The 14,468-nt window shown below is 38.6% G+C and overlaps 1 protein-coding gene across 2 annotated transcripts in view; it reads right to left on the reverse strand.

Annotated features, from left to right (window-relative positions):
- Positions 1 to 14,468, reverse strand: part of LOC134660880 (PHD finger protein rhinoceros) — a 36,070-nt gene that overhangs the window by 7,791 nt on the left and 13,811 nt on the right. For both annotated transcript variants that reach the window (XM_063516724.1, XM_063516725.1), the window contains 3 exons: positions 12,021 to 12,215; positions 9,510 to 9,726; positions 37 to 226 (listed from right to left, as the gene is read on the reverse strand). In XM_063516724.1, the coding sequence (XP_063372794.1) occupies positions 37 to 226; positions 9,510 to 9,726; positions 12,021 to 12,215 (602 nt within the window). The remainder of the gene's footprint in view (positions 1 to 36; positions 227 to 9,509; positions 9,727 to 12,020; positions 12,216 to 14,468) is intronic.

Here is a 14,468-nt window from a genome sequence, read left to right on the forward strand (position 1 = left end):
GACGGCGGAGTAGGCGGGACTTGAGTGCATAGTTACCGTCGGGTATGACAGTGATGCCGTAGCAGGCCTGGTGGACGCAGATGTTGCACGAGTCGCAGAAGACCATCTCGTTGCCATCCTCAGAGTCGGGCGAGCGGCACACGTCGCAGATTACGTTCTCGTCGTACTCTATGCCCAGGCCCTCCTCCGACTTCATGATGGCTTGAATTTTATCCCACGTCCGGACCTAAGGAGAAAAAAATACATCAGTCAATGAAATATTTACATCAAACATAATTTCGAAATATCATACCACAGTCTAACAACTCCATCAATATTATATATATATTTATTTATATATTGATACAGCAATAGAAACAATATGATTCAAGAGAGAACAACGACGAGACGGCTGCGCTTATACCGTTGGACGGAATACTCAAATGCTTGAAAATTTGGAGTGGACCGTGAACAGGCAGGCAGTTGTACCTAATCTGTGGAATTATATGTGACACGGCTAGAGATGTTTAAAAAAGTTGGAATATTTCTCGGAAATTTCAGGAAACAAAGGAAGCTTTCATTTGGGATTGTAATATTTCCGATCCCATACAAAAACATTAGAAATTCCCAAAAAAAAATCTAAGTGAACATTTCGCAATTTTCGAAACTTGCCTCTAACATCAGTAGAGACATGGCAGTGATGGCGACTGTACGCATATGTACGTATGTGAGAGTCCAGCCAAGGTAACTTTGCACCCACTTGACCAAGAACAAAGTAAGGAAGTGACATCGGAAACAATTAGCTTGGTCCGACTCTAAGGGCCGGTACAGAAAAAATAAAAATTTCATTTTTGGTACAAACTTTTATCGCCGACTGTATAATACTTTTCATTCCACAGGCAACTAATACTCATCGAGACAATTCTAAAAACACAAACACAATTAGGTTGCCTTGTTTTTTCACAGAGTTCCTATGGCCACCTCCTGTCTCAATCATCAGATCAGCTCGATGGTACCTATTGCATTGTCACCAGACTTACATATGTTCGCAAATTTTCAGCTTCATTGGAAGTCAGGAAGTGGGTCAAATTTAACTTGCAAGATTTGACTCGTACAAACATAACAAACATACATAGGTATCATAATATTGCAAGTTAAATAAAAGCTTGTAATAATTTATAAGTAATCTACCTGTAACGGGGCCGGCACCTCTTTAGTGCGTGCAATAATTCCTCCATATTCACGGGGACCACACATCTGTTCTTGCAATATTTACCGATATCAATTCATACGATCGGGAGTTAGATAATCAAACAGCGAAATATAGGATACAAATTAACCGTTTTGAGCATTTAAGAATTAAATAGTAACGAGTATAAAAAAGATATTATTTTTTATGATAAGTAGTTTGAATGATGGCACTGAATGAACAGGCTCTAGTGGCAGTAGTGGCCAAATAATTGATTTGTTAAATACTTTTAGTCCATGCGTATCAAATTTTATAACAAAAGCCAATAAAACCACCGCGGATCTATAGCATAACACACTAAAAATAGAAAAAATATATTAAATAAACATTAATACATTAACACGCTGCCAATAGACGGCGATTTGGGTCAGATTTTCTTTTTATAATCTATTTTTAAGTTTAGTTTTTAATTTTCATTTTAAGGCCCTTATTGTAATGTTTATTATTAATTTTTATGTGTTTGTTCATAATAAAATAAATGGCGTTATTATAAAACTTTTGACAAACCATACAAACGCATTTATTAAATTTCCCCGAAACACAAGCTCAACAACTTTTTCAACGCGTTTTGTTTATCATCGTTACAAAAAATATTTTTAAAGTGTTACATAATACAGTTAAAAAAACAATTTTAATGTTAATAAGGGCCGTAAATTTAAAAGAAGGATAACAGTTGGCGGAGGCTGCACGGCACGCCCGCTCTCCGCGCACTGCGTGTAAATGATGGGAGACGCGACGCCCCTATTTTGAACTAGCTTCGCCACCCACCTATTACTAGGAGCCTATTCAGATTACTATCATATGATTCCAATATAGTTTTATATTAGTTCGCAATATTCGCACTTGCACTAATATGTATGTACGATGCACTGAGATATACCTTGTGCAAATAGTATTTTACAAGTCCGAATGCTCCCTCTTGTGCCTCGCACGCACAGTACCAATCTCAATGAACCAAAAGAGTTCGCACCAACTTTTACTCTTTCACCGCAAATGCCTCTGCATGCAACGAAAGTGAAGCAATGAACGAAACACGCGTGGTTAAAACTTTTGCAGAACTTCACTCAGGTTGTGCCCGACGTACATAATAGAATGTACGGTGCATAGTAATTTGAAATATACATATGTGTATATTGTATTTGTAAATACATATTTGCGATAAATAGGCGTGATATATGCGTAATTATATGTATGTTTGTATATTTGCGATACTATCATTATATGTTTGTTTTACTGCATACGAGTATATCCTGCAGCCGCTACGGGCTACGGTGTAGCACAAGTAGCCTACGCTACATGCGTTACATTTATATACATATGAGATTGGATAAACTAGTGCCCACGCCAATTACTGGGATTAGTTGCCAAGCGGACCCCAGGCTCCCATGAGCCGTGGCAATATGCCGGGACAACGCGAGGAAGATGATGATTGGATAATTCTGTTTTTCTTGGTCTATATGGATGGACCTAACTGCATTAAAACAATACAAAAATCGTTTAAACTGTTTAGACGACAACGGTTTCACTCACTTGAATTTTTAATCGCTATTGGCGATATGTTTCGTGCCCTGAAAAATGCGTGCCGTGAAAATCTCAAATTGTTACGTTATTAGTCCGTAAAAAATGCAACGCATGCCATTTTTGCAAGACAATAACGATAGTAACATAGCTATGGACCAGCTTATTACTCAAGATACATTGTCCAAGTAAAATGCACTACCAACAAAAAGGCCCCGAGGAGCTAATAAAATTATAAAATGTTTATGAAATTTTATCTGCGCAGTGCAGAGTGTAATGAGACGCGACTGGCTCTTTAATGCACTTTCATATAAATATGTAAAAGGCTTTCAACATACACAGAGCGCAGTTTAGTACAAGTTGGTAATTTTTTATTGAAGACAGTGACATATCGCCGCTATACTTACTCAACCTCGTATCTGCAACACTCATTTGATGACAAAAACAGCCGTATTCCGAATGAAAGAAAAGCGACATTTCCATCAAATGATTGTTGCAGATATGAGATTGAGTAAGTAGATATTGAGCAAAGACCCAACAAAAACGACTAAACACTATCATTAGATCGCAGTGCCCTACGCAGCTCCGAGTGTCCATCACTACATAGTATATCAATACATAGTATAAAACAAAGTCACTTCCCGCTGTCTGTCTGTCCTTATGTATGCTTAGATCTTTAAAACTACGCAACGGATTTTAATGCTGTTTTTTTTTACAGATAGAGTGATTCAAGAGGATGGTTTATGTATAATTTGTTAACCCGTGCGAAGCCGGGGCGGGTCGTACTCCATATGTACTTGTTATTTTATTTATTTATTTAACGAGGTAGCCAAAAGTACGAATAAAAGACATGAAAAATTCCAAAAGCGAAGATGAACTGCAGTTTGATGACGACAATGACGCGGGAACAAAAATAACAAGGCAAATAATATATTTGATATGATTTATGACAGCCTGTTTAAATATATCTTGGCTAAGAATTTACTTAAAATCCGAAATTGTGTTGAGCAATTTGATGTAATTTAACCACAGTTACGCAATAAATAGTGTAATTTTTTTTTCCATAATGACAATATCAAGGGAGGAAAATGGGGACTATGTTTATATAGACGTAAAAGTTAACGTGTCAAAAATCAAAATTAATCAAAACAAAACACACAAGTTACATTATCACAACGCGAACCGCTGAAATATAACTTAAAAACAAAGGACAGCGGCCGGCTTTCTCAACCTGTTGCACAAGGCACTGAAATCAAATAGTGTGTCCAAACTTCCCGAGCGGCCTGCGACTTAGGGTGGTATTCCACCTGTCCATTTGTATTTGTCCAATGTGTACTTGCGTCTCACATTTTGCTCAGTGAGAGAGTGTTACGCGATGCACATTGGACCAAGAAATTGGACAGCTGGAATACCATACCAACCTTACGAACTAGAACATACTGGGGAATCCCATCGATCGCCACTACGGCTTAAGTACGTAAGTCCGGATGCAACCGGCCAGGGATTTCCCAGAAATGGCTCGCTTTGGTACCCAACGACCTAAATTGCCTAAATCAATAACAATCTAGCTTAATATATAATATATGTATTTTTAAGAAACTGCTGAATCTCGATATAGGATTTCATAATATTAAAGTTTTTAATGAATTTAATTTAATAGTTTACTTTAGATAATTTTATTTTTAATTAGTAAAATTATAACTTAATTTCAAATAAATTTTACGCTATTTAAGAAAATGGAAGATCAAGAAAACAAAGGGTCGTTTGCCGCCACGTACAGATAAACACTGTTTTTTAAATAAAACCAACTTGTATGTCTTGCACGCTGTAAAATATTATTGCAAGAAAATAAATACATGAATCGACTTGAGACGCTAAAATTATCTTCGAGCGCGGCAAGTGTGAGAGGCGACGCGTAAGAGACTGAGGCAGAAAATGCAATTTTCTAATATTTTTCTAGACCCCGTGGGAGAATACCTTTCGCATCGCATCGACTTACAAAACGTGCCACCTAGCAAATATACTAACTGCTCGAAGCAACGCCGAGAGCGACAGGACTGAAACTATTTTCATTTTAGAAGAAATACGCTTTAATGCCAAACTTTTCCAAACAGTTTCATTATTATTATCCATTATCTAAATGCACCTAAAGGACTAATATACAATACCCGACACCTATTGTTTATGTAAAAGCCATTAGTACCACCGTCACAGAGCGTGGGTGTGCTAGTTTTCTCTTATCCTGTAAAGGTCACACAAGCGACGAACTGGCGCAACATAATATTGAAAATAAAATTGAAACTTAAAAGGATTCCATCACAGGTAATATTTTCCAGAGCGTTCGTTCATTGCCGGGCAACGTACAAGAATCTCATATTCCTATAAGTATGTGCAAACTGTAAAAGTGGGCTGCAATTTAAGCCCACGATGTTATTAAAACTAAGCATTTAAAGCAGAGCCCGTACCATGAGTCACTAACAGTGTCAAAACTGACATTTACGCTAACGTAATTTACTTTCTATACATCTCGTTTGCACTAATATGCGAGTACGAGCGAGACGTATAGAAAGTAAATAACGTTCTCGACGGCGTTTATGTCAGTGCCAAACTGATGGTAGCCGTACAGGGAGCTGTGTTAGGAATACTTTTTCATTGCGTTGGTGTATTTTTCATAGGTACTTTTCCTGTTTGGCGGGTTCAAGTGTTGAAATGAAATTTATTTATAACCATTTACTTAGTGAAAAACAAAACTGAGAATAGGATTTGCAGTAGTAAGTGTTTATTTCTCGATTTCGATAATTTGATTAAGTTATTATATTTGACCCCAGCACAGAATAAATAATAGTACCAGGTACAGAAGATTCACTCTCTAACAAAACGCGTATATTACGACAGATATGACCGCTAGGTGGCGCACGCGCGAACAAGCGTCCGTTCCGTAGCGGTGCATAGCAATTACTATTATTTATTTAATTTATTATTTATTTAATACCACAAGAACGGTTACAGTATACCAATTACACCAATACCAATTACACTTGCTACAAGCTTATTACTATGGCTAGAAACCAAAATTGGTGTGGGCCGCATGTACTTCTAGGTACTTGTAGCGACGCGACCAAATCGCGGAGTGAGCCACGCCTGACCCCAGTAAGAAATGCAGCTTTTTTTACAATCTGTAGCTCATATAATTTCTAAAATTAAAGTTTAAATGCTTTTAGTGCAGCGGCAGTGCTAAAATAGGTGACTCTTCGCTTAACCTCGTGCCGCTCACCATACAAAATTATAGCCAAGGAAGTTAGAACCTTGTTGTATTTTCAATTAGGTTGAATTTCATTTGTTCGAAAATTTTACGAGACAAACGAAATGCTACGAAATACTTTGTTTTTAATTAAGGTTGACTTTAAATCGAAACTGAGTGTACATACTAATGTACGAGCACGAGGATAAATCTGTGGTAAGTAATCGAATAATTTAAATTCAATATACGCAATATAATCCGTTTTAATAGTTTTATTTCATGAGTAATTATCACGGTAACCGAAGACAATACTACGAATAATTTAAATTAAACAAACAGAAAAGTCTATAAATAACCGCCCGCTACGCTCCCAGGAGCCCAGCCCCCACCGTCACCCGCATTCCCCCCAAAATCGCACGTCACCAGGCATCGCCACTATCGCCAGTAGCAAACAAATAAGATGAGTTGCATCTGCTTCTTGTAAAAGGTCACAACTGACAATCTGATTAGTTTGGATTGGATTGGAAAGAATTTAAGCGCACATGTTACATAATATGACTGGAGGATAACACCATAGGTATCCAAAGGACGTAAACAGGGATATGGCTCTCTCATAACTACGTTAAAGTACCTGCTCTTTGGGTTTGTTAAAAATTAAATGTAAAGTTGAATAACTTAGAACTGGAATGCACAAAGTAACGACCGATCAAAACCCGCAATGTAATGAAACTCGCATGCGAGTTCTCGCATCGTCTAAATGGACCCTTATTCAGTGTTTGACCATTTCGATTTTCTATAGTCTATTTTAGATAGTCTAGACGTGGTAGAAAAGCTTATTAAAATGCTTTGTTTTCGAGATTCCCTTGTTATTTTGTGGGCCCTAATGGAGGTTTCCTAAACGTAAAGTGTTTATTATTCCAATCTTGTTTTTATGTTTTGTTTGCGCTTGGAATGGTTTAAAATAGATGTGTGTTCATTATTCAGGGTTTATACATAAGTACATAGTCAATTGTTCTCACACAAATAATTGTTCCTGAAAATGGGGAGCGATTTTATTTGTTACGATTTTGATAATAATTTAGCAAGCGCGGGCGAAGGTCATAAGGTAAAAATTTCTACGTCTGTCTGGCTATTCTTCTCTAAAGGTCGCCATTTCTCAACCAATTCTCGTGAAATTTGGTGACTAGGTTCTATAGTAATAATATATTTGTTTGTCAAAGACTGCAGCCCCCATAGGAACTAGTTTAATGTCCCACACGTATCAAGCAGGCCTTATATAGTATTGCTTCAGGTATATTCGGCGATTTGTCTGGATATAACCGGATAACCTTGCGACCTAGATACACCGGCGAGACGTCCCGTTTTACCCGTCTCCTCCACTCGATTGCGTCCTACAATTGCTGAATCTCAGCTAAGCTGGGTGACCACTGACCAGTCACCACATTCTAATTTAGCGATCGAATTAAAACATTGCTACGAGTCATAGAGAAAAAAATACATAGATTGCTCAATCCATACATCAGTTTTAGTACCAAAAAGACTATTAGCATCTAGCATCGAGTAGCGGAACTATCAGTACTGCTACATTTATTGTCAAGTAGCAGTACTGATAGTTCCGCTACTCGATGCTAGATGTAGGCACTGAAATTAATAGTCTAACTGATGTATGGAGTGAGCACTAGAGTCTTACTATATTTCTCTATGCTACGAGTACAATAATCGTAAAGCCCGAGTCACTGCTTACCATCAGGCGGCCCGTATGCTTGTTTGCCACCTATGTGGTATAAAAAAAAAAAAAAAAAAGTCAATTTTTGTGCTTATCAATTTCGAACTCTCTTCTATTCCTACAAGAGTTCAAAACTCGAATTGAATTTGTACTTGTACAAATACGCCAGGACTCACGAGGTCAAATCGTGACTTTGATAAACATATCTAATATTAGGGTAAAATTTAGAAACCTTAGATAACTACTATACTGAAGGTTATTTTATTTATTTTTGCAAAATTCCTGAGTTTGTGATTGGCTGAAGAAAATCTCCCACTAACATATCATCTGAAAAAATCGGGATATAATTCCATTTTAGGGCGATTGTGCATTACAATGAATTTTACTGTCCGGCAGTCCGAGTTTTCATGGTCCGATATGGCATGAAAAAAATGGATGATGGCTTGTGCACTTGTCCGTCTTTTTACTCGCAGGTGCGGCGCAGTGTCATGAAAAAAAACGGATGATTGGCTTGTGCACTTGTCCGTCTTTTTACTAAAAGAGAGGCCCGCCCTCGCTCGGCCAAGTCATGAATTATACTAATTCCAGACGCAGTGCACAAGCATAAACACGTTTTTCATGGCTGTCATCTCGGACCGGAAAAAAACTGTCCGGAATGGGGAAAAGTAAAATGTCGGACGGTAAAATTACGTCTAGTGCACAAGCTACTATATACATTTAATGGCGTGCCATATCGGACCGTAAAAACTCGGACTGCCGGACAGTAAAATTCATTGTAGTGCACAATCGCCCTTACTCTAATTTCAACCGTCCTACTAGTCCTACTACCTATAAATACGAGTAATATAAATAAAGCAATACTCCAACCTGGCAAACTAGTTCGTAATGGATTAGTCGAATATTATTCGTGTATTTCCGTCTATCCCCCCAACCTCCCACCCTTCGGGCACCCATTTATTCTGCCTTGCCTACAAAAGGCCAAGCGGGCAGTATTTGAAACCGACTGGAAATTGCAAAGCACGATCGTAATAGTCGGTTACCAAACACCGGGGTGCATCGTGTCAAAGCGAATGGACAGAAGTAAGGTTCTGTTACCACCACAAGTTCATAGCCATAGTGTACCATATTAGTATTAAAATAGAGTTGATTTTTGTTTAAATATTTTTTAGTAATTAGTGAGTTTTGCTTGTCACCTGGCGCTATGCAAGTAGGATATTTTTAATCATCAAATTAATAGTTACACCAATGTTGTCTAAGTAAATATGTAATCTATAAGAAATATTATAAAGTATCCTAGCCATTTAAATTTAAATGACTGCGTATTTTGCGCCTAACTATAAAGGTATTGATTGGTGTATGTACTTATGTTGTTACACTTTTTTCATTGATTTTGCTTTGTAATATTACAAAATAAGCTAGGCATTAATTCAAACAGCGACAATTACAAATCGAGAAACCTACGTATAACAATATATTTCAAAAATATATTGAGGATTGCCAGTATAACTTTGTCTGTCGCAAGCAGTGAAACTACTCATTTCACTTTGATCGCACGGACATGCCGACGACCGCAAATAACGAGATTGAAAATATACATTATTAACTAGCGCATTTGACGTTATGGTTCTCGAAAGATCGTACCTCCTACTACGGTTCTCGTATCATGTTCTGTCAATAAAAAAAAAGACTACCTTACTATAAATTTCCGATATGATTGCCGTGCCACTCGCGTGACGTGCCTTCGCGCCGTAGGGTCCTTTATCGACGTCCTGTGTGACAGAACAACAACAACTAACCTCCAACTCCTCGATGACCTTCTCTAGCTGGTCTTCCGTGATGGGCCCGGCGCCTGCGCGCGCCCGCTCCGCGTTCAGCAGCTTGAGCCATGCGGTGTCGGTCGCGTCCAGGTCGTACGAGCACGCCGCCTCCGCGCGGGCGAGTGCGGTGGTGATCGTGTGCTTGTCTGGCGCGTACGTCGCGTCGCGGCTCAAGTGGATGTACTTGTCTTTAGGCCTGTGAACGGAGAAGTTACTTAGAAATTGTAATCACCGGGGTATTTAGCGACTTTACCCATCCAACTCATCATCATCATCAGCCCTTTAACGCCCACTGCTGAGCATAGGCCTCTCTTCTAGTACTCCTGAGGAGTCCTCCGGAGTCCTGAGCTAATCTCGTATACAGAAGTGACCCAACTCATGGTACTAACTAAACTCAAAAAACACCAGTAAAAAATATTTAAGACACCTAATAATTAACGAACATTTTAAACGCTAATTCTTTGCCCTAAATCTCTACGATCTGTAGAATCTATTACTAAGCAGCGACTATCAATAGAGATAAGAAAAACTCTAACAGGGTGAAGAAAAGAAATCTTATTGTAAGAAAACGGAGTGAAATATGTTGAATAGTTGCATTTGTTAGATTCTCAAGCATCAGGAGCAATAATTGAAAAAGTACGCAATATCAATGCTGATGTGCCGTCTCGAGAAACGCAATGCAAATGGGAAAAATCCTGGAACCAAACGATATTATTGCAGTACTAACAGCAACAGTCTTTACTGACGTTAGTAGAAATTAGGTTTAAGAAGTCAGTTAACGTTATGGACTATGATATAGCAACAAATAGATAGTGACGGACTAAGTGGCTAAATATATCGAAACATCCTTATTTCTATAGTAACAAAGGTGTGTTACGATATATTTGGTGATTTTGGCAGTCGCTATTTATTTGATGCTGACTGTATATGTACAGCACTGAATGCGATAATAACATTATTTTCCCCTTAAATGTGTTATTCGGAATAAGAGAGAGTAAAATGCCAGCAATTGGGAATATATTTAGCAATTTAAGCATTTTTAGGGTTCCGTAGCCAAATGGAAAAAAACGGAACCCTTATAGATTCGTCATGTCTGTCTGTCTGTCTGTCTGTCTGTCCGTCTGTCCGTCTGTCCGTCTGTCTGTCCGTCCGTATGTCACAGCCACTTTTCTCCGAAACTATAAGAACTATACTGTTGAAACTTGGTAAGTAGATGTATTCTGTGAACCGCATTAAGATTTTCACACAAAAATAGAAAAAAAACAATTAATTTTTGGGGTTCCCCATACTTCGAACTGAAACTCAAATTTTTTTTTTCATCAAACCCATGCGTGTGATCTATGGATAGGTCTTCAAAAATGATATTGAGGTTCCTAATATCATTTTTTTCTAAACTGAATAGTTTGCGCGAGAGACACTTCCAAAGTGGTAAAATGTGTGTCCCCCCCCCCCCCCCCCTAACTTCTAAAATAAGAGAATGATAAAACTAAAAAAAATATATGATGTACATTACCATGTAAACTTCCACCGAAAATTGGTTTGAACGAGATCTAGCAAGTAGTTTTTTTTTAATACGTCATAAATCGCCTAAATACGGAACCCTTCATGGGCGAGTCCGACTCGCACTTGGCCGCTTTTTTTTCATCTAAATTTTTATGACAAGGAAAAAACCATGAAAATAGTAACTTATTAGATCTAGTAACGTTCCATATTCCATAAGGAGGTAACCTCAATTGAAACACGCTCACAAATATCAAATTATACTTCTCTAATTTATTTGGAAGGGTTTATCGATGTTTCATCTCGATTATTGGAAAAATAGGATCGATAAATAATAAAAGCGCGTTTGAAACATAGAGGCTGTATTGAAAACCAGTTTCTAGGATAAATAAACAGTGTAATCCTGAACAGAGGGCGTGCCCCTCTTTATGCACGGGGAGGGGCATCAAAGGAGGGGGTGGCGAGATGCAATAACAAACTGTGTAATGTGAAACGATCTAGTCTCAGAATTAAGAGCTGAACCTCTAATTAGTGATCAACTGATCACTTGATCAGTGAAGTGATGATATCTGAAAAAGGTGGGAGCTTTATCGCGACACTTGTGTTTTTGTGATTTGTTACAAAGTACTCTTATTAGTTATTTAGTGTCTATATAGGTATTTGAAGAAGTTATTTTTTTGGCCATTTTTTCGCAAATGGCTCTCGGGTGATTTGCTAACGCGCCAGTACGCTAGATCTCGTCATGACATTCGTTTATCGACAAACGCCAACCGAATAGTGAAAAAGTATCGGGACGTAAGATGCGACGAAAATTAAGTCACGTCATCATTTTAACAACAGATAGTGTGCATTGTGTGTGTCATCGTGAACCTCGACGGAATGCAGGAAGGTTGATATTGGACTGTAGCCACACACATCAGTTTTCTATAAAAGATTCGTCACTTGGCCAGGCACCCGTGTCTTAAGACCCGTAAAAATCGCGGTACTCACAATTTAAACTCCTGGAAGTCCGGCGGCTTCGGATTCTCGGTGATCCGGACCTTAGGCGCCGGCAGCGAGTCCGGGTTGACCGGCACCTGGACGCCCCGCTCCCAGTCCTGTTTCCACGTGTCCGTGATCACCCAGTACTCCGAGGCGGTGAGCGGCTCAGAGTCCGGCAGCTTCATTGCGCTGATCAAATCCTTCCTGTAAAGCGTAAGGGTGGGGTTAAGATTGGGCAGATATGTAGACGGAACGGTGCCTAAAAACTTTAAATGTGCAATTCTTTTTTTTTTGATGACGAACGTTTTGATCGAGCGTTTTTAGGGTTCCGTAGCCAAATGGCAAAAAACGGAACCCTTATAGATTCGTCATGTCTGTCTGTCTGTCCGTCTGTCCGTCTGTCTGTCCGTCCGTATGTCACAGCCACTTTTCTCCGAAACTATAAGAACTATACTGTTGAAACTTGGTAAGTAGATGTATTCTGTGAACCGCATTAAGATTTTCACACAAAAATAGAAAAAAAACAATAAATTTTTGGGGTTCCCCATACTTCGAACTGAAACTCAAAAATTTTTTTTTCATCAAACCCATACGTGTGGGGTATCTATGGACTATCCGGTGGCGAATGCACTAGTCCCAAAACGCACTATTAGTCAATACACTCTAATTTCGAAAGCCCCTCTTCTCATAAGAAACTAGGCCCAAAATACCATATTTCCAAAAAGGCTCATTCTCGATTTACACGAGAACCATTGAGAACTAGTCCCAAAATACACCTTTCCCAAAATACCCCAAATTGTGTTCACCTGTGCGTGGCGTAATACTTTATTCTCATAATGCGTAGGTCTCAAAACACTCTAGTTCCAAAATACCCTATTTTTTTGGAATGTCTCTTTGTGACTGCTTTCAGCCGTAATCATTTTACCCGTTTGATGCCTAAAATTTTTTTTTCAAAAATAGGATTTATTTAATTATTATTTTGAGCTATACAGGGTGTAATCGTTAAGTGTAAGAAACTACCCTCATTTATGGCATTATTGGCAATAATGCCATAAATGAGGGTAGTTTCTCGCCCACCTAATTATGATAGTTCCATACACTGCTTTATCAACACAGGCATTAAAACACTCGTGTGTATATTGCCCTTCACTTTCACTATATGCACTTTCGATATCAATTTGAAATTTTCTGATATCTGCTATATTTACGGAACTATCGCCGAGCAACACTTAACGATTACACCCTGTATAGCTCAAAATAATAATTAAATACGTAAATCCTATTTTTGAAAAAAATATTTTAGGCATCAAACGGGTAATGATTACGGCTGAAAGCAGTCACAAAGAGACATTCCAAAAAAATAGGGTATTTTGGAACTAGAGTGTTTTGAGACCTACGCATTATGAGAATAAAGTATTACGCCACGCACAGGTGAACACAATTTGGGGTATTTTGGGAAAGGTGTATTTTGGGACTAGTTCTCAATGGTTCTCGTGTAAATCGAGAATGAGCCTTTTTGGAAATATGGTATTTTGGGCCTAGTTTCTTATGAGAAGAGGGGCTTTCGAAATTAGAGTGTATTGACTAATAGTGCGTTTTGGGACTAGTGCATTCGCCACCGGATAGCTAATTATATTCATTAGTCTGGCTGATGAACCGGGTTCTACGGATTCTATTTACGCAGGCGAGCCGCTAAAGTGGACTTTTGTTTTATGCAGCATCGTTAGTTGCTATTGTAACTGTTGCTGTAACAAACCTTTTTTTTTAACGTGGATTGATGCATTTAGGCTTTCCGCCTAGCCGGAGAACTAGGACGGATATGTCGGACTCGTGGCCAAACACCAGGACAACATGCACATGCACTGCACAGGCCCATTGTGCTTCTTTATCCCGAATACACATAATTTATCGTACACGGATGATTACAATATTTCAGAAGTAGCCGATAATTTTTACTGTTCAAATACACTTGATAATCTAGTCATTATGTACATACCTATACAAGCCCTACACTGCCACCCAGTTCACACATGTCAGAACCACGGATATAGTTCAACTACGTACCTACAAGCACTATTTTTGTTACTAAGTCCCTATGAAAGCTTCATAAATGAAATTTTCTATTCAGAAAAAAAAAGCGCTATTGCATTAAAAAGTGCCGTCCACACGAACAGTTGGGTTACAATGGGCTTAACGTAACGCGTGAAAATGAGTGTTCATCACGTACAGACTTGTACCGATTTCACTGTGGTTGCTGATGTGTTTGTGGGGTCATTTTATAGCAGAAATCGTACCACAGAATAAGGAATAGATCGTACACAGCAGTGGGGGCGCGTGACGCGGTCGCTTATGCTCAAATTCATATAGAAATATTTATTCTTAGTTTTATGTACTCCAGCGGGCTCAGCACGGTTCCATTTTTATCGACTATCACTATGCCCGTCACTTTCGCACTTA

This window comes from Cydia amplana, chromosome Z, assembly GCF_948474715.1.
Source record: "Cydia amplana chromosome Z, ilCydAmpl1.1, whole genome shotgun sequence".
NCBI lineage: Eukaryota > Metazoa > Arthropoda > Insecta > Lepidoptera > Tortricidae > Cydia > Cydia amplana.